Genomic DNA, 20781 nt, shown 5'->3' with positions numbered 1-20781 from the left:
GTGGAATGAGAATTCTTGCCACCCTGCAGCAGCTGTTATGGGGCCTCTGACTCCCCCTCAGAGCTTCTCATCTCTGAAGTAGCAGGATATGTGTGAGTGGAGGCACTTAGTGCACAAATATGTCTCCTACCATGTCATTTTACCAGCAGAGTATTCCCGTAAGCCCTGGACACATACAGACTCTCCCAGTATACACTGACAGCAGGAGGGAGCAATGGAAGACAACATTATGCATTTACTGAGTATGTAGTGCTGTTCCCATCAGAGACATAAAGAATAACAGAGGGAAGAAGAGTTTTGGGGTGATTTCACTGGCCCTACAATGTGCATGCATGTACATGTGTCTTAAATATTAAATTCACTGCTGACTATATTATCTATAAAGCCCCATCATAATATGTTGGTGGCATTTATGGCACAGATCAATTCAGCTGTGATGATAACAGACTGCTGTCAGAAGAACAGAACATGACTACACAGTTCGCTTAACCCTTCAGAAACTCCAACTATGTGCCAATATGACCCAGGAGAGGCTGCAGAGCTTTGCCACCTAATAAAAGGCAATGTTTAAAAGCATCCATTTTAGAGCTGTCGGATCACGTTGTCTGGTGTACTCCGGCCAAAGAGAACGCAACCCCATAGGAGGCTGTTTGCCAGAAAGCTCAGTGGAATCATCTGCATTATTTTTTTCATCATTTTACCATTCATGTTTTAAACCTCAGCTGGGTACAGAAAGTCTGTCATATTGTACTGATTTTCAAATTAAACAAGAGATATGATTGGCTGTTGTGGGCAAAGCACAAATGCTCTCTAAACATGAGGCCTTGAGTTAGGCCTGGTTCACACTAGCATTACAAAACATTGCAAAGCAATAGGTTCCGTTCACATCAGTCTGTTTATAATGGGTCCATTTGTTCCGTTCTGATGAGCAGAATGCAAGGATGTGCGGTACATGCTCTTCCTGGATAGACCAGGTTAAGCGGATGCCGATGGAATCAATAGAAGCCTATGAAAATGGACATTGTCCATTCTCACAAGGCTAGTCGCCGCGTACATTTGCAAAATTTTACTCACCTGCTGCTGTCACATTCGGCTCCTCCGTCACAGCTGTGTGGATCCACTGCACAGGAGAAGCACTGGTATACAGATCCAAACCCCATCACAAGCATCAGGCTCCCATTGGTTAGCAAAAGACCATTGAGAAACCTTAAGGGAGGATGGATTCCAATTAGTTTGTTGTAATCCAATGGGCCTCAATGGCTCTGCTGGTGCTCCAAACCATATATTGGCACTTCTCCTGTGCATTGGACTTGCACGGTGGTGCCAGCAGCAGTGAAGGAATACAAATGTGACAGCATCAGGTATACAGAGTGGGTGGCAATGCGGGGCGGGACAGGAACAACAAATGAAAAACTGATGCCAATGTTACAAACTGATCTGATACAGGATCTGATTATAATCTGATATAGTGTGAATTGGGCCTTACAGTTATTATTAATATTATTTATTGTATTTATAAAGTGCCAACATATTACGCAGCGTTGTACAATAGATCAATAGGTTAACATACCAGGTAGGACATACAAGGAGCTCACAACAAAACAAGATAGTGCAAATGTCTTTGATAACAGTAGTTTAGTGTCTCTGGTCAAAATAGAGTCTGTTATAGCCCGCAAGAGCACAGCAGGGGACACCAAGATCCCAAAACAGTGTAATATGTACTGGCAAATGGGAATTATTTATGACAGTAAGTAGAAATATACTCACAAACCGGGGTTACCTCCATGGTAAACACTGTAAAAGCAGGTTGTAACAAACTTTGGAGAAGCAGTTGCGGTGAATAGCGCTACCACCGCAGCTGCCTCCAGCTCTCTGCCTAGCAATCTATCCGTGCCTCGGGCGTCTAGCACGCCGAGGACGGGTTTGTCAGTTGCACATAAGGTCGCCTTATCACGTGCGCGCGTGCACAGACAGGATCTTTATGCGGGAGGAGGCGTGTCAGCTGACCGGCTGAGAGGAGTAGGCGTGACGGAGGGGTCTCCTCTGCTTCATAAGCCAAGCTGAATCACTCGCAACTTGTCTGCTGTTGCGAATACTTGGTGTTAGCGCTCAGACCTTAGATAGTTCCGGTGTGGTTTGATCCGGGAGGAAACCGGGATTTCACACAAGATAGGAATTGTTTGATAGCTATAAAGATTATTCATTACTGTGTTATTGTCTGTGCATGACTCTGGCTCGTTCTGACTACTCTTCTGCTCAGTGATTCTGTACCTCTGCCCATCTGATCTTGCTGCCGACTCTGCCTGTTTAAACCTTCTTGTCTCTGCCTTCCGATTTTGTACTGCATCTGTCTGTCTGTTTGTCTGTTGCCAACCCGATTAGTCTGACCACTCTACTCTACCAGAGGGCCCTTGACTCTGGTGAGGGGCGCTGTACTGTTAGTACCCACCAGCTCCTCTGGTGAGGTATAGCTAAACCTATCAGTACTACTGTTGCACCAATCACTATACTTGCTATCGCTGTCACATCAGCTGTCTGATATACCTGCATTATAGGTGATTCTGCAGATCACCATATGATCAGGTATATATCTGCATTATAGGTGATACTGCAGATCACCTAAAAATCAGAATTCTGTTTCTTGCTGACACAAATCGTTACACAGGTGGGGAGATTAGACCTGTCCCCACTTAGGATTAAGAAGTCACTCTCTGTAGATCAGGAAGAAAAGGGGGTGGACTCGATTGTGATATAAAGCAAACAGAGACACCAACAGGATAAAAAACACTAAAATTCTTAAAACCGCTTAGGAGGCAGTGTTGGAATTACCTCCCAGAAGCAGACACTAGAACTGTTCAAAAACAGATGTAAATTTACTGGCATACTCCAAAACGCGTTTCGCAGGTTTAACCCTGCTTCATCAGGCAATAAAAGAGGAGTATATGGCAGCAATAGGTCAGACATATGCTCACTGCCTCTGTTACAGAGGAGCAACAATGCCTCCTTAGTGATTTTAAGAATTTTAGTGTTTTTTATCCTGTTGGCGCCTCTGTTTGCCTATATCATAGTCCGCAAGAGGGATGACAGTGAGAATGCATAATCAAGCTGGAAACATTAGGGGGAGGGCCCTGCCACGAGCTTACAATCCAAAGGATTGTTCTGTCTCTCTTTCTCTCAGAAACAGCTATACTAAGCTAACTGAGGGTTTAATGTCCAAAAATCATATGACCAACGCCATGGCTAGAGAGAGGAACATCTAGCTAATAGGAGCAGCTTAGTGAAGGAGGTAGTTGAAAGGGCATACTTTAAAACACATGCTGAAACAATCATTTCTGATCCTTTCACCTACAGTGTGTACGGTGTCCATCAAATTCACAGGCCTCGCTAGTGATTTGGTGTGGCCGATTGCTCTTAATTAATATCTGTAAATACATTCTCACTTTCCATGTTATGCCACAAGGAGCTAAGCAGCATGTATGCACAGTTCTCATTCTTAAGCTGCCACTGAGAAACAATTCCCGTTTTGGGTGGCAATAGCATAAAATATGGACATAGACTAAGGCCCCTTTTACATTTGCAGGGCAAACCTGCCATCATGCCATGCATATTTTGCCACAAGGGGCCACAATAGCAATGAAAGACTGTGGAGAAAGTCTATGGAATCCCAGCTCCATACTTCCTGCCCATCAGGGAATACGTCACTGAATGGGGGGGGGGGAGGGGGAGGGGCGCGGCACTGTGTTATATGACCCTGTTGGCCGCACTCTTCTGCATGGTCATATGATTGTCCCGTTTTGCTTTGTGTTGGGATGTGGCATCCCCACCGCAGAGCATAAAACATTTGTAAATTTGACCTCAAGGGGCATCCACACAGCCAATCTTGATTGGGCAAGTTTACCACTTCCATGTAGTATGAGGGCCAACAGATTTTTGAATATTTTGAACAGATTGTGTAGGTAACCTCTCATACTACACAGACGTGGTAACATTGGCCAATCATGATTGGATGTGTGTACACAATTTTAGTCTTACTCAATACACTTATTAATCAGGATCTGGACACAGATTTACTTTTCAAAGCCTCGGAGCAATTCAAGAAATATATCAGTTTTGGGTGGATTTAATCATGTGTATGAAAGAAATCCATGTTGGATTGACTATAAGAACTGTGAACATAACTTAGAACTTAAGAACTGTGTCTGATTTTCGCTGTCCCTTTGGGGCATGTAAAATGCTGGGAGGTCTGAACATCTTGTCATTAGCCACAAATGGCATATTAATGAACAGACCTTGCGGACTGCTTGCTCCCACGCCTGCTAATGGATGGCACAAAATTCCTGTACAATTTGTCCAACATCTACCACCACTGTTTCTGGCAAGCCTTATATATCTCATCCTGGAAAGTCACCAATTAGCGGGCATGCTGATTACACATGAAACAGAAATGATGACTTATAAACCGCCGATAAAAGGCACTGGAATTATTTATAGCTTAATTAGGGTAAAATTTCCTATGGAAACTAAAAATGGACCAAATGCATTCTGGAGCAAAAGCCTGCAGTGTAGCAAACCCAGATTACCCACAAGGCAGTAAAGGCAGCTGCTTCGCGCCTTCTGGGACTGTCTGGTGACAAAGGAGCCTGCTGCAGGCCTCATGGAGATCCACTAAAAGTAGCTCTGAAGGCCCCTTGAGTTGCAAAATCAAAAGCAGGGTGGAGTCTGTGGAGAGGTAACTCACCTGTCCTGAAGATATGGAGGAAGATGAAGGAAGAATGTGCTTCTGGAGTGTGAACAGATTCTGCTCTGCTCGCCACTCTACATGGAGGGCACATCTAGCTTCCTAGTACCGGGTGTCACCTATGGCTATCGAATACTATTTAGGAGCACTGGCTACCTAATATTGGGGTGCACCTTTGGCTACCTAATAAAGAGGTACCTCTGGCAATCTAATACCTAGGGTCACTTCTGGCTATTTGGTGGGCACCTAAGACTACCTAATATTGGGGGGGGGGGGGGGGGCACATCTGGATACCAAATACTATTTGGGAGGCACCTCACTGCTCTGCCTGGTGCACTTTCTGGTCTTAACCCAGCTCTACATTGTAGTAATTTGTTGGATTGGCCTAGGGTTGCCAATGTTAGGATGCAGGATCGCAGCAGCTGCGGAGAAAAAAATTGGTGTGGTTTAAAGGGTTACTCCACTTTAGTACAAGAATATACTGTATATACTGTAACATATGTATCACTGTTCAAGTCATTCAAAATGATCAGCCTGCAGCTGTGATAACTGTAGGAAACGTGCAGTAAATCCTGGCAGCAGTACTGTATGCAGTGTTTTTGAAGTTAGTCTGAAGGTAAAGTAAAAACAAAAATAGATACTTACCTAAGGAGAGGGGAGGCTCTGGGTCCTATATAGCCTTACCGTTCCTCTCACAGTCCACTCCTTCCAGCGTTGGCTCCCCTGTTCAAACGGGCGGCACATGCACGAAAATGCCTGCACTTGGGCTCCCGAAGACTTCCAAAGCCTCCCGCAGCGGCAGAGAGCAGTCTCCAACACATCGGCCAGAGACTGCTAACGGGGGAGCCTGCGGTGGAACGTGAGGACCATGAGAGGAATGGGAAGACTCTATAGAACCCAGAGCCTTCTCTCTCCTTAGGTGACAGAAGATACTAGTTTTTTTGTTTTTGTGTTTTTAATTTAGCTTCAGACTCCTTTTAAAATATTCCCTGAATTCTCTCCTCACTCTGCTTGTCAAATGTATTGCATTCCTTTTCCCCCTACAGCTTTGCTGGGTGTACCGCAATGATGCTTTTTTTTTTTTTTCCCACAGGGAAGAAGGATTCTACGTATCTGATAGGATGTACATGTAAAAAAGGTGCCTGGTGAAAAACAGCGCTGGATATAGTGGTAAATTTACTGACATTCAATTACTTAATTAGTAAAATATCGGCAAACTTTACCAGTGACCTAAATAATCTTTACTATGACCTAACCCTACTCTCGCACAGAACCCTCCCTCTACCCCTGCCTAACTCTAAGACCCCCAAAGTGGTGCCTAACCTTAACCCCTAAGGACATTCCCCATAATCCTAACACCACGCCTCCTAACTCCTGGTAGAGGCAGCATGATTAGTGGCTATAAATGGCCAATAGCACTATAAGCCTCAAATAATCGTTTATAGCCCCTAATCACGGCTTTTAGCATTGCCACCTATGGCAGCGCCGCTTTTAACAGGGTGTTTCCGTCACCCTATTTACCTGCTTCAACTAATGGGAAGCTACCACTGCATATACACACCTGCAAATTATCACTTCTATTTTAGTATAGACTGACACAGTTATGTAAACAGTGTTCACTCAAAAACATCCCAGCCTTCAAAGCAGAGATCAAGGGAGAAAAACAAACAATAATCACAGCGGTGTCTGTAATACAGCTTGTTAAATTCAGCAGTTATATAGAGATGATTTGACATGAATCGTATTTTTCTTGGGGTATGTGAGGATACACTATGAATACAGTGGATGTGTATAAACAGGTGAGTCACATGCTTAATGAGCATAATAAAACCGAACACAGTGAATCCAGCGCAGGAGATTTGGGCGCACATGGAGTAACCTCGGCGCTGTCAGAAGATGGAGCTGAAGTTATTTTTAAAACACAATAATTCGGCTTCCAGCAATTGCTGGAAGCCGAATTATTTCATTCCCCCACTATCCATGGCGGCCTAGAGGGGGAATAGTATTCAACACGGCCGGGAACTTGTGCAGCAGCAGGCTCAGCCATGTACCAGCTGTATCCTGCGCCCAAGTCTCGATTCCTCTCGTACGCTAATAAAACAGGGAGTATGGCACAATAATATATTGCAGGAAAATGTCACGGTGATTCAAAACATCTAAAACCACCAATATCTATACAAAATAAGCAAATAAACAATGTATTGATAACCAAGCAGTGCCTACAGAATAATTTCAAATTCTCTCTTTCCTTCTAACACTTATCTATTTTATAAGCTTACATAGGACACACAGTATAATAGGCATGGCATGGGGCCCACCATTCCGCAGCATTTTGGAATCTCTGGCAATTTCAAAAGCACTAGGTTAATGAAAGTCAATGGAGTTGATCCCACAGTAGTGATTGCGCGTTGCGGCACCTGCAGAATTTTTGGAGCATTTGTGTTTCAGTACAAAGTATTAGATTGCTGCAAAATCGCTTGTCAGTTGCTGTACAAAGCAATGTTGCTGTGCTTTTTCGGCCAAACCTATGGAAATTGCAAATTGCTGTACAAATTGCGGTATTCACGAGCTGAGCTCGGGCTGACTGACACATGTCAAGAGCGGTAAGCCAGAGCTCAGCTCATGCTGGCTATAAAAAGTGCCTGCAACACTTTCCTGGATCCTGCACGGGATCAGTGCTTGTCAGCGGGACCCAGACTTCTTCCCCCCGGCCACCGGAGTCCCCATTACCGCTCTGATCTTCTGGGGACCCGGCGGCCAATTAGCATGAAGGATCGGCGGTGTAGCGTGACGTCGGGGGCAGCGAGGGGTCACAGCGCAGGGAGGGAGAAAAAAAAAATGTAAAAGCTTCTGATTGGGCCAAAATACAGGTGGTTGCAAAATTATTCGGCCCCCTTGAAGTTTTACACATTTTGTCATGTTACTGCCACAAACATGAATCAATTTTATTGGAATTCCACATGAAAGACCAACACAAAGTGGTGTACACATGAGAAGTGGAACGAAAATCATACATGATTCCAAACATTTTTTACAAATAAATAACTGTGTCAGTACAAATACGCTCTGTGAGGGCCTCAGAGGTTGTCTAAGAGAATATTGGGAATAACAACACTGTGAAGTCCAAAGAACACACAAGACAGGTCCAAGACAGGTCAGGGATCAGGCTACAAAAAGATTTCCAAAGCCTTGAACATCCCAAGGAGCACTGTTCAAGCGATCATTCAGAAATGGAAGGAGTATGGCACAACTGTAAACCTACCAAGACAAGGCCATCCACCTAAACTCACAGGCCGAACAAGCAGAGCGCTGATCAGAAATGCAGTCAAGAGGCCCATGGTGACTCTGGACGAGCTGCAGGGATCTACAGCTCAGGTGGGAGACTCTGTCCATAGGACAACTATTAGTCATGCACTGTACAAAGTTGGCCTTTATGGAAGAGTGGCAAGAAGAAAGGCATTGTTAACAGAAAGCATAAGCACAAGCCATGTGGGGGACACAGCAACCATGTGGAAGAAGGTGCTCTGGTCAGATGAGACCAAAATGGAACTTTTTAGCCAAAATGCAAAATGCTATGTGTGGCGGAAAACGAACACTGCACATCACTCTGAACACACCATCCCCACTGTCAAATATGGTGGTGGCAGCATCATGCTCGGGGGGTGCATCTCTTCTGCAGGGACAGGGAAGCTGGTCAGAGTTGATGGGAAGATGGATGGATGGAACCAAATACAGGGCAAACTTGGAAGAAAACCTCTTGGAGACTGCAAAAGACTTGAGACTGGGGCGGAGGTTCACTTTCCAGCAGGACAATGACCCTAAACATAAAGCCAGGGCAACAATGGAATGGTTTAAAACAAAACATATCTATGTGTTAGAATGGAACAGTGAAAGTCCAGATCTAAATCCAATCGAGAATCTGTGGCAAGATCTGAAAACTGCTGTTCACAAACGCTGTCCATCTAATCTGACTGAGCTGGAGCTGTTTTGCAAAGAAGAATGGGCAAGGATTTCAGTCTCTAGATGTGCAAAGCTGGTAGAGACATGCCCTAAAAGACTGGCAGCTGTAATTGCAGCAAAAGGTGGTTCTACAAAGTATTGACTTAAGGGGGCCGAATAATTACGCACACCCCACTTTGCAGTTATTTATTTGTAAAAAATGTTTGGAATGATGTATGATTTTCGATCCACTTCTCACATGTACACTACTTTGTATCGGTCTTTCACGTGGAATTCCAATAAATTTGATGCATGTTTGTGGCAGTAATGTGACAAAATGTGGAAAACTTCAAGGGGGCCAAATACTTTTGCCACCCACTGTAGCATTGTACTGGATACAAGGGGATTTATATCCAATGCAATGTTGCCTTTTGCTTTCTGGGTGGCCGAGAGGAGCTGTGGCTGCTGAGCTGGAGAGGAGCTGGCTGTGTTCTCTGTGATCTGTGAGTGCTGATCTGATCTGATTTTTCCTGGACTTTGACTATTCTTTCTGCCTTCTGTCTGGATTTGGCGTGATTACCTGTAGCCGATTTTTGCCTGGACTTTGACTATGCTTTTGCCTTCTGCCTGGATTCTGACTGATTACTTGTTGCCGATTTTTGCCTGCTCTTTGACTACACTTTGCCTGCTGCCTGCACCGACCTCTGCCTGGATTTGAAAACTCTCTGCCTGCCATTTGCACCGACCTCTGCCTACCTGTCGTTTACTATGGCGTCATCCTCCAGAAGGTGTCTCACCGTGGAAGCTCTAGTGGAGTTGGAGGACAGCGATCTGCAGTCACTGGCGGACTCCAGTGACAGTGACGCACCTGGGGATCTGTCATCCTACCCAGGTAGCGACAGTGACTCCATCACCAGCAAGGTCAGTGATGTCCGGGTTTGGTGCCCCATCGACCTTTCTTAGGCTCCGCCACCGTCCCCACGTTTTCCTTTTACTGGGGAGCCTGGCCTGAAGAAAGAGTTCGAGTGCAACCCCCAGGCGTACCTGCAGCTTTTCTTCTTGGAGGCGGTTATTGAGAAGATAGTGGAGGAGACTAATCGGTATGCCACCCAACAATTGGCTGCTCCACAAGGACGCTTTTCCAGGAGCAGGGCCTGGCAGCCAGTAACAACAGTGGATATCTGGTTGTTCTTGGGCCTGATCATTCTACAGGGAGTGGTGGGGAAGCCCCTGCAGAAATTGTGATGTCCAAGTACCAGTTTTCCCTAATAATGAAATTTCTCCACTTTGCTAACAATGACACCTTTGAGGAGTCGACCCATCCTGCTCCAAAACTAAAACAAATCTGGGAATTCTACCAGATGGTGGTGGAAAATTTTAGGACCACATATGTGCCACAGAGGGACATCAGCATGGACGAGAGCCTGATGGCCTATAAAGGGAGGCTGAGGTGGCTCCAATACATAGCTTCCAAGCGGGCACGCTTTGGAATCAAGTCGGAAACGCTATTTGAGTCAGGTACCGGATACATCTGGAACACTATTATGTATACGGGAAAAGGCACGAAATTTTGTCCCAGGTTTAGCGAGTATGGCGTGGCGACATCGTCTGTACTGTTCCTTCTGGAGCCTTTACTGGACAAAGGCTACTGTGTCCCCACAGACAATTTCTATTCCTCCCCTGAACTGTCTGAGATTCTGATAAAGCATAAGACTGACACCTATGGCACCGTTAGGGCTAACAGGAGGGAGATGCCATCAACCTTTGCCAAGCAGAAGCTGAAGACTGGGGACATAGCAGCTTGGCAGAAGTGGATGTTAGCGCTCCGGTGGCGTAACAAAAAAGACGCCTGTTTCCTCTCTACAGTTCATGACACCTCCACTGTCCCAACCAGAACGAGAGGAGGAAAAGACATTGCAAAACCGCAGGTCGTGGTGCACGATAACCACACCATGGGTGGTGTGGATAGAGCTGACCAGGTGGTGACCTTTTATCCTGCTGTAATTGAAACAGCAGAAAAAAATACTACAAGAAGATTTTCCGGCACCTACTGGAACAAAGCATCTGGAACGCCTACATTCTGCACATGCAGTGAAGTGACAGGCCAGTGACGCAGGCTGACTTCATCTGGAAACTGTGCGAATGCATCTGTCTAAAGTACCAGACTGCAGCAGATGTCAGAGTTGGGAGCCGTGCCTCTTATGTGGTAAACCCGGAGCGCCTCACTGACCGTCACTTTATGGAATACATTCCTCCAACTCCCCCCAAAAAATGCCCCAACTAAGACATGTGCTGTATGCTGCAGCAAAAGCGACGAGAAGGGGAAAAGAATTAGGAAAGATTCACGATTCTACTGCCCCGATTGTGATGTTGCCCTGTGTGCAATTCCCTGCTTTAAAATATACAACACACGGAAAGTGTATTAGGAGTATATATGTACATACTGCATAATCTGCTGCCTTATTTGTACAGTTTTGCTATTCTTTTAGATTATTGATAAATGTAATTACTTCAACAATTTTGTGTTCCAGTCTTTTAGGTATATGCGGAATGTCTATCAGACTTTTATTTTGATGTATTTTGGTGAGATAAGACTTGGGCCCATTTCCACTTGTGCGCCGGCATGCGTCTTGCCAGACGCGATGCCGGCGCAGCTGCTGCCCCTCGCCACCGAAACCCTCTAGCCGCGCATAGTCCTAGTCCATAGATCTTAGTCCTGTTTGCTGTCCCTTCATAACTCTCCAGCTGGTGACATGTTGCCATGTGACTACCCAGCACAAAGACGGCAGCAAGCATAATATTTTACAATGAAATTCCCATTATTGCGATGAGTATAATTATGAATTGATCAGGCAATAGGTTCTTGTAATTAAATGGAACATCTATGATATGTTTGGTTTCAATCACTTACTACATTCAATGATTTTTTTTCTTCAGTACATAATTTTGTGCATGCTATCAGTTATGTAGCAGAGTACTTGTTGAGCAGGATACCAGTGCGGCTCTGGTCAGGAAGTAAAAGCAGTCTAGGCGAATATGTTCACTTTGGTCTGGCTGTGTCGCTTGCTGTGGCCTGGGTGGCTGAATCAGGATGGGCACACTCAGTCAGTATAGGTGAATCAAGTTTCTTTCACACTAGAGGCTCTATGCTTGTCAGCCAGTTCAGCTTCCTTTCTGCTGCCCTTCCTTTCTGCAAAGCAGCCGAATGCTTGACACGTGGTGTGGTTACACAGCCCCAAAAAGTGTGGCCACTTCTCCACCAACTATGTCAAGTAATAGTAGCAAGTGCTCGGTTGGTACTCGGAGCAGCTGACATGTAGTGCCATTTGTCCCTGTTAGTGCAGTGTTTAAAATATTTCCCTAGCACAATGTATTGCAACAATATTTTATTTCGAAATTTTTCAGTTTTGAGTCCATCACTAATTACAAGGCCATAATTTAAAAATAACAGTGACATACCCTCTTGACATACATATTAAACATAGATTTAGTCCCTAAGGTAACTATTTATGTTTTGTTTTTTTTTAATTGTCATTTTTTTCATGCAAAAAATGTTTTTGGGTAATATAGGAGCGTGTGGGAGGGAAGGAGTTAATTTTAAATGTAAGTGTAGGTTTTTTTATTAAAATAAATGTACGTAGTTGTAATATTACTATATGGCCACAAGATGTCCTCAGGCATTAATTCCTATTAGAGTACTATAAGTATGCAAACAGGAAGTAATGCGTGGCTGCGTTACTTCGGTAGTTACAATGAACGCAGGCTTCTCATTGATGCCGGCGATCGTTGACAAGGGGACTTAGATTAATGAATGAAAACTGGGTTACAGAATACCGCAGGGACCAAAAAACAGGTTAACTTTAACAGAAATTCTATTATATCAGGGTTTACTATACCAGGTGTTACTTCTTTATACTGTACTTATAATGGTGCTTGGCTGGGACCTGAACACTTGTTTACTATACCCAAATGTTTACTACATCAGAGTTTACTGTAATTAGATTATACTGTATTGTTTGGCCGTAAGTAAGTAAGTAAGTGGACCTGGGAGCACAACTGCAAAGAATTTCCCACAAGAATTTGAAGACGACAACTAGACAGAAGGACGATCATCACAGTGCTAATCCAAAGCTGAAAAAGCTCCATTGCTACGAACTGAAAATCATATAAGCAACAAGAAATACCACCAGACAATGTTTATCACACAATTTTATGAGCATAAAAAACGAATGTTCCAAAAAGGAGAGCTGAAACCCATGACAGACCGTTAAACACAGCTTTGACTAATCTAATGAAAATTGATCTTGGCTGACGAGGAGAGGTTACTGCTGCCTCATGCTCTTTGTACCATAAAGAAGCCTTATATATAAAACCAGCATAGCGCACAAAGCACATCCCATGCTGAACAGGTGTTGCCAAAATAAAAGACAATAATAATCAGTATCACAATGTGCCTCCCACACAGTAAACACAGAAAATTATTATTTTACAGAAACAATCTTACAAGAACAGTTAAGGTAGGTATGTGCTTAAAGCCTTATTATACACATTATTATTATTATTTAGTATTCATATAGCGCCGACAACTTCCTCAGCGCTGTGCACATGCTACATTCCTCGACTGAGATTGTTTTGGGCCGTCTCATCACAAAAATCTAGCCTGAAAATGGCAGCACAGAGCAAAAACAAATCTGGCAACTGAATCTAGATTAACGTGAACCTGAGTTGAAATAAAAACAAAAAACAGATACTTATCTAGAAAGCGGAAATCCTCCGGATAGTCCAGAGGCTTCCCGTGTCCTCCACGACCTCACCGTTAGTGTGCATAGACCCTCTGAACATAACCAACAAGCAAGGTCGGATTTATAATGTTTAAGCCCCTAGGCCAAGTATGTTGAGGCTCCCCTTCCAAGTGGAGCAGTGCCCCTCTTATTCCAGGTGCAGCCCTCACTTCCATGCACAACATCTATAAACTGCAGCCCCCACTTCCTTGCACAAAATCTATATCCTGCAGCCCCACTTCCATGCACAAAATCTATATACTGCAGCCTCCTCTTCCATGCACAACATCTATATACTGCAGCCCCCTCTTTCATGCACAAAATCTATATACTGCAGCCCCCACTTCCATGCACAAAATCAATATACTGCAGCCTCCTCTTCCATGCACGAAATCTATAAACTGCAGCCCCCTCTTCCATGCACAACATCTATAAACTTCAGCCCCATCTTCCATGCACAACATCTATATACTGCAGCCCCCTCTTCCATGCACAAAATCTATAAACTGCAGCCCCATCTTCCATGCACAAAATCTATATACTGCAGCCCCATCTTCCATGCATAACATCCATATACTGCAGCCCTATCTTTCATTTAGAACTCTCTTGTACATCAGCTACCCTCTTCATGTGTTGCTTTCTATGTGCAGCCTTCTTTTTCATATGAAGCAACGCCTATTTCATGTCCAGAGGCACCTTTGGGCTTCAGCTGCCTAAGGCCCGGGCCTTTGTGGCCTTTCCTTTAATCCGGCCCTGCCAACAAGAGCTCGTTGGTCATGTTCTTAAATTGTGCTCTCTGCCATATACAAGTGTGGCCATACTGCACATGCACTAGTACAGCCATGCCTGCACAGGCTTTTTGTTACTGTGCACAAATGGCCCTATTTGCACAGCTTCAGTACGGCGTACTCGTGCAAGAAGGGGAGTGCAACCACAACTAAAAAAGGGTCCCGCCCACTGGCGGTGAGGCCGAGAAAGACAAGGGAAGAATCTGGAGCATCCAGAGGCTTCCCTCTTCTTAGGTACATATCTGGGTTTTTTGTGTATTCCAGCTCAGGTTTGCTTTAAAGAGGAATTACAGTCTGGCATACCATACATTCAAAATCTGTATCCCAACTCCTTTGTTTCCTATGTAGTCATCCTATGTGTTTTTCTGCAAAAGTAATGTCATCTGTATAAAAATCACATTTCCTTCCACATTATAGCTTAAAGCGGAATGAAACCCAGCAATTCTTATTTGCTCTAAAACATTATTTACAGCATATTATATATTACCACCATTTTTTTTTACTAGAACAGCATTCAAAGGCTTAAACACAGGACAGAAAAGCTCAATGCCAGGGAAAGCTGGACGCATCCGAACTGGAGATAATGTTATCTTGTGTTTAATTGTATCAAGTGAGGAATGTAAACAAACACTTCTCTGACACTGCAGACTCTCCTGCACACAGACAGACAGTCAGAAAGCATTTCTGCTTATATTTTAAGATGAAAAAAAAAACAGTTATGAATAAAATGCAAAGTCAGCTCTCAGAGCAAAAAAGTGTACTTTTGAAACTTGTAATTTCTAAATGAATAATAATACTTATGCACAAAAGCAAATATGATAACTGTAGGACATATAAAAAGTAGGAAAACATGTTTTTATTGAATATTATGTCAGGGTTTTATACCGCTTTAACTAGTACATGAAGCCGCCATAATGCATGATAAGGTCATATCCAGTTTAGACAAAGAGTAAGACGGAAAAAAATCCTGCTGCTTGCAATCCGTGCAGATGTCATTCTGACAAAGTTCTCTAATTGATCTGCTGCCGAACAAATAGTGGTGGGCCGGTTCACATGGGCTTCTCCCTTTTGCCGGCGTCTCGTTCGGGGGTTTGCGTGGGCTTTCGTCGGTTTCCTGTTGTGATCGGCATCTTTTGTCCCGCAGTGGGTAACAAAAACATGGTGGTAATCGACCCTGGGCGCTGCATGCGTCATCCAGGGTCGCCTGGAAAAAATCCCGTTCACGCAAATGCCGGTAATCAATACACGCCGCCCGATACAAATGCTCCTATTCACTTGAATGGGGGTGTTTGACGATGAGTTCCAGACGCCAAGCGTCCGTGTGAACCGGCTCTATCAACAGGCTGGGCTTCGGATCATGTGATTATGCCTAATCTAGCTAGTTATACAAAGGTCAATAGCAGTCTGATCTGGCAAGCAACTCACTGATCAGAAGTCGATCAAGGAGCAGCAATCAATGTACCACCTTGTACCGCTTGATCTCAGTAGAGAATTGGTTGTCCTGATAGCTTTTAATCATTCATTACAAAGCTACAAACGCATCATTGTGAACATACCCAACGATATAAATATCGCATTAGCAATGCGATTTTATTGTCTGACACAATGCACTGCAACCAGTGTTGCCAACTCATCCCTTTAATTACTCGCACATCTAAGTTATACAGGTTCTTGGGCTATTCGCACATAATCAGTGCCTTAAAGAAAATCTGTAATGCAAAAAACTCCCCTGGGGGGTACTCACCTCGGGTGGGGGAAGCCTCCGGATCCTGTTGAGGCTTCCCCCGTCCTCCTCGGTCCCACGGTGGCAGCAATAATCCTCCCAGAGCGGCGGCGATATAAATATTTACCTCCTGGCTCCAGCGCAGGCACAGTATCCGCTCTTCCCACGGAGATAGGCGAAAATAGCCTATCTCCACCGGGCCGCTCTACTGCGCAGGCGCAAGTCTCCTGCGCCTGCACAGTAGAGTGGACACGATGGAATTCAGCTATTTCCGCCTATCTCCGTCAGAAGAGACGCAACAGCGCCCCCGCTGGAGCCAGAAAAGGTAAATATTGCACAGCTTGACAAATTGTCGCCTGTGCGTTCCGGGGGCTGCAGCGAGACCGCCGTGGGACACAGGAGGACGGGGGAAGCCTCCATAGGATCCGGAGGCTTCCCCCTACTGAGGTGAGTACCCCCCAGAGGAACTTTTTTTCAGTACAGGTTTTCTTTAACTGCATCTACCTAGCCACAAAACCTGTATATTTCATATGTGTCAGTAATTAAAGGGATGAGTTGGCAACACTGACTGCCACTGACGCCCCACTGTGAACACAACCCTACACTTTATAGATGGATACTGTGTGAGATTTTCCTGCAGAATTTGTTGGCACAATTTAGAATTCATAGGTCCATGATGAATGATGGTAGGCCTTCCTGGCGCAGAGGCAGCAAAGCAAACTGACACCATGAAACTGCCTCCCCCATTGTCTCACAAAAGAGATACAATTTTTAGGGTGGAAAATTGTTGATTGGCAGTAACATTCTTTTTGGGTAGAAGTGGTTCTCTGCTTTTAACCTTGCCAAACACAACATTGATGTTCAGTGTTCTTCTGATGTTGGAGTCATAAACACAGGCATTTTCAAGTGCAAGATAGCCCTGTTGTTTCTTATGTTAAATACACATGTTGCAATTTCCTGTCTGATTGAAGGGAATCGACGGGAGAGATGAAACTTACATGTAAGTATAGGAGAGGTTAATATTAGGCATAGGTACAAAAAAATGTTAGTGTTAGGCGTAGATGTGGGGGTTTCGTTTTAGGTGTAGGTGGGAAGGTTAGTGTTAGGGGATATGGAAAGAGGTTAGCATTAGAAAGGGACGGCAACAGCAGCATGAAAATTCCCATCCCAAGTGTAAAAACTTTTAAATAGACGCACCTGTATTATGTAGTCTTGATCGGGATAGTGAAAACCCAGATTAGGGCCATGCCAAAGGAGACGCAGCAGCATAGGCACTGGCCTCAGGGCTCAACAGCAACAGAGTGGTCCTTGCTGGGGAAACAGTGCGTACACACTGTTGACTTGCCTGTCTCGATTACCTTGGATGACATAGCTGGGCTGGTCTGTACAGACGTATCAGCTGTGTAGCTGACGGCGCGATCTGTTGCTATGTTGGAGGGATGATGGAGCAGCGCATGCGTGATGTTACGCGGCGGATAGGGGAACGACATCTTCACAGTGGCAGGTCATCTGTCGGGTGAGTTGAATTCACCAGTTGGATCACTTGCGCGGTAGACGGTTGGAGGCCATACACACACACACCTGATTATCGGATGAGGCGGTCGTTATCAACTGCCTCAGCCAACATTAATCAAGCGTGTGTACTGGCCTTTACATGTGCCTCTTTCTGTTGTCAGTGTGTAGCAAATCTCTGGTTTGGGTACTAATGTATCTTGTCTTCGATCTGGCCGATTCAGTGGCATAAATTCCAGGGTGCAGACTGTCTGTCCCTTAATACAGAATACAGCAGCAAAGCAGAGTACTTTACCTTCTTCAGCACGGAGTCTGATCCTCGTTACTACAGCCACCTACTGTCACATACCCCCATACAGCTCCCAAGTGTCTCTGCATGTCACGTGGCGCCCAACTCCCCACACAAATATGTTATTTGGGTCTCTGCTAATCAGCATATATTGCTCTATGGAGAGGGGAGGTGTGAATGAGATCTTAGCACCTGCAGTGCTATACAACTGAATTCCAGAATGTCCAATCACTAACAAGCAACTGGTAGGTGGCAGGGGACACCTGTACGCACTTGGAAAAACCACTTGAAACAATCCCAAATAACCATTTCAGGTGATTTATCTTGCAAGAGTGTACTGAGCTGTGAAGTTTGCCTGATTGCAAGTATAAAAAAAAGGTCACCTGAGTCTGTCTCCCTGCTATTTGACTACAGACAGGTCAGAAGACAGCAGACATACGACAGTTTGGTAGGCGTAAACAATGATACACAGAATACAGCGTTACAGCTGAAAATCGGATTGCAGGTGCTTTCTGGATTGCAATGGCACAGCAGTTAACATGTAAATCGCGGTGCTGTTTCCACTAGTGCGTCGGTTTTTTTGGTTTTTTTTAACAGAATCATAATCGCTGGTCTGCTGCATTCTTCCTGTGTTTTTTTCATTTCATAGCAAATTGCGCTGCTAGGTCATTTTAACCTGATTCACTGACAAGTCTCTCTTTTCTCCTGTCGGAAATGGCAAAAGTACCACAATAGTGTCATACACGTGACAGGTCACAACGCTATCTCAGTAGTGGAAATAGAAAGAAATGTGATTGCATCTGAGTACTATCGCACTTCTTAGTGGAAAAAGGCCCTTATGGCTAGAGATCCACTTGCATTTGTCAGATTCATTGGGAAGAGGCAAAATATAAGACAAATAACAACCAAATGCTCATTCAGATACAGATACTGGTCTCACTTTTGTTGCACTGACATGAAATGTAATCCGAGGCAAATATAAACTGATGAATTAAACGATTGTATCTATCTACCTTCTAAAAATGACTTTTTAAGATATTCCACAGTTTTATTTTATGTTTAAATCCACTTTTTAAGTTTTAACTGATTGTTTTTGCTCAACTCAATTCAATTCATTGAAGTATGGCAGAGCTAAAATCTATGAACTATTGAACCTTTTTATCTCTTTCTTGCTCTCAGAAGCCATTTTCTGCTAGGAAAGTGTTTTATAGTTGGAATGTCTTATCAGTGAGGGTCGCACTGTAGTCACTTCCTGTCTGAGTCAGGACTGAATTAGCCAGTAACATACCTGAGATTTAACTCTTTCAGGCAGAGAAAGAAAAATAGGGAAACAGCATAGTTATTTGTGTGCTAGGCACTGTACATACCCATGTCTATCTCATCATGTCACATGTCACTTCGGGTATCCTTTAAAGTCAGGTAACATCTACAAATTCAGTCACAGAATATCTTCTGATGAATGGCCCTATTTGTCAAAAAGGGACGCAACACAACCAACTCAACGCTACGCATTCATTGTAAATAGGGCATGAAGCAATTCTCCGCATTTCATGGAAGAATCACTGAACATTGTGTAACATATGCATAAAAGGTGGCATACATTACCTGTACCGCCATCCGCCAGTCATTCACAGTGCCGGTATAGTGAAGAATGACCATATCATTTATAAAGTTTTATGAATTGGAGGAATTTTCAGAAGGTGAATGCTGAGCAAAGTTCACTCTCGGTATTTTATAAACAGACTGAAAAAATATGATGGCTCTATATTAAGCATGACAAGAATAACAGCAAACAATACATATAGTGCTTACAGCAAAGCAACCTGTCGCAAGAAGTAAGCTCTCACCCTAGTGAGATGGCATAACAGAGCGCTGTCTGTGCACTTCAGCCCTTAGGAACTGTATGCTGTGCTCTGACAGTCTGCTATGTACAGCTGTGAACTCCTTGTTAACTGCACTAGACTGCTTCTATTCTCAATTACAAACATTCCACCACAGTGAAACCTTCTGTACTATTGAGCAAAAATCACTCAGTTGCTCAAGTTTGTATTGCCCAGCTATAGTCCCCATTCAGAACACAGCAACAGTACACAGGCACGGCGGACTGAGATAAATAAGGAAATCCTAAATATAACCCCAGAAAGCCCCAATATACCCAAGAGAGAAGAACCCCAGCAAGCCACGAGAGATGATGAGGATTTATAAGATAAAAGCATAACATACATAATGAGACCTCTGGGGGAAAGAGACAAACTCTTCTGAAGTTTATGCTATGCTGCCCCAATACTACAAAGACACAGATACAAGAACAAAGGCAAGCTAGTCAAGTGTGAGGCACAATAAATTCTCACCAAGGCAGTACGCAGAACTTTGGGTGGAGAGTCCATGATGGAGGCAGCCCCGGTGAGAGGCTCTGGAGCAGACATTCTGCTGCTCTCCTCGGAGAGGTCTCTCCGAAGCCTCAGGCTCAGGTTACCGAAATCCTGCAGCCTTTGCAACCTGACAGGGTATATTTAGCAGTGTTTGGGGGACAGGGAGAAAAGCAAACAGGAGAAAGGGGGCTGATTCGAAGGATATAAGAGGAATACTAGTATTGACCCAGGAAGCACTGTAGGGATGAAGAAATAATGCCAATAGGAATTAATAGGACACGTAGATTGTAGGAAGGAACATCCTTCATATTGTGGTTTACAAAATCTTTTAAGGAGCTGTATCAAGACAGCTCTCACCTCTGTGTAATGCAGACACCAGGACACATATCCTTCCCAATACACAGTACCTATATCTTCATGTAAAACAGATATCAGAAAAATACTGCTCACCTATTCCTAATATGCAAGAATCAGAAAAAGTGGTGTAGGGATCACCATAGCAGCTATAGCTAAACAAACTGATTCACTGGTGGTGACTAACCTTAAAGAGAATCTGTTTAAAAAAAAAAAAACAGCCCCTGGGGGGTACTTACTTTGGGAGGAGGAAGGCCCTGGATCCTAATGAGGCTTCCCCCGTCC

At 44.2% G+C, this 20781-nt stretch overlaps 1 protein-coding gene and 1 long non-coding RNA gene across 8 annotated transcripts in view; one reads left to right on the top strand and one right to left on the bottom strand.

Annotated features, from left to right (window-relative positions):
* Positions 1-14826, top strand: part of LOC137541446 (uncharacterized) — a 31175-nt gene extending 16349 nt beyond the window's left edge. Inside the window, exons 3-4 of the long non-coding RNA XR_011025163.1 lie at positions 5832-5908; positions 14753-14826. This is a non-coding gene — a long non-coding RNA (uncharacterized lncRNA). The remainder of the gene's footprint in view (positions 1-5831; positions 5909-14752) is intronic.
* The window catches only part of CACNB1 (calcium voltage-gated channel auxiliary subunit beta 1), a 154923-nt gene that overhangs the window by 96303 nt on the left and 37839 nt on the right, over positions 1-20781 (bottom strand). The window contains exon 1 of one of the 7 annotated variants that reach the window (XM_068262725.1): positions 20122-20234. The exons of the other annotated variants lie outside the window; for them this stretch is intronic. Coding sequence (XP_068118826.1) covers positions 20122-20196 — 75 coding nt within the window. The 5' untranslated portion in view covers positions 20197-20234. Of the gene's footprint in view, positions 1-20121; positions 20235-20781 lie in introns of those variants that run through there. 7 annotated transcript variants of the gene reach the window in all.

Source organism: Hyperolius riggenbachi, chromosome 12 (genome assembly GCF_040937935.1).
Source record: "Hyperolius riggenbachi isolate aHypRig1 chromosome 12, aHypRig1.pri, whole genome shotgun sequence".
Taxonomy (NCBI): Eukaryota; Metazoa; Chordata; class Amphibia; order Anura; family Hyperoliidae; genus Hyperolius; species Hyperolius riggenbachi.
The sequence above is the reverse complement of the archived record's forward strand: the minus strand, read 5'-3'. Positions and strand labels throughout refer to the sequence as shown.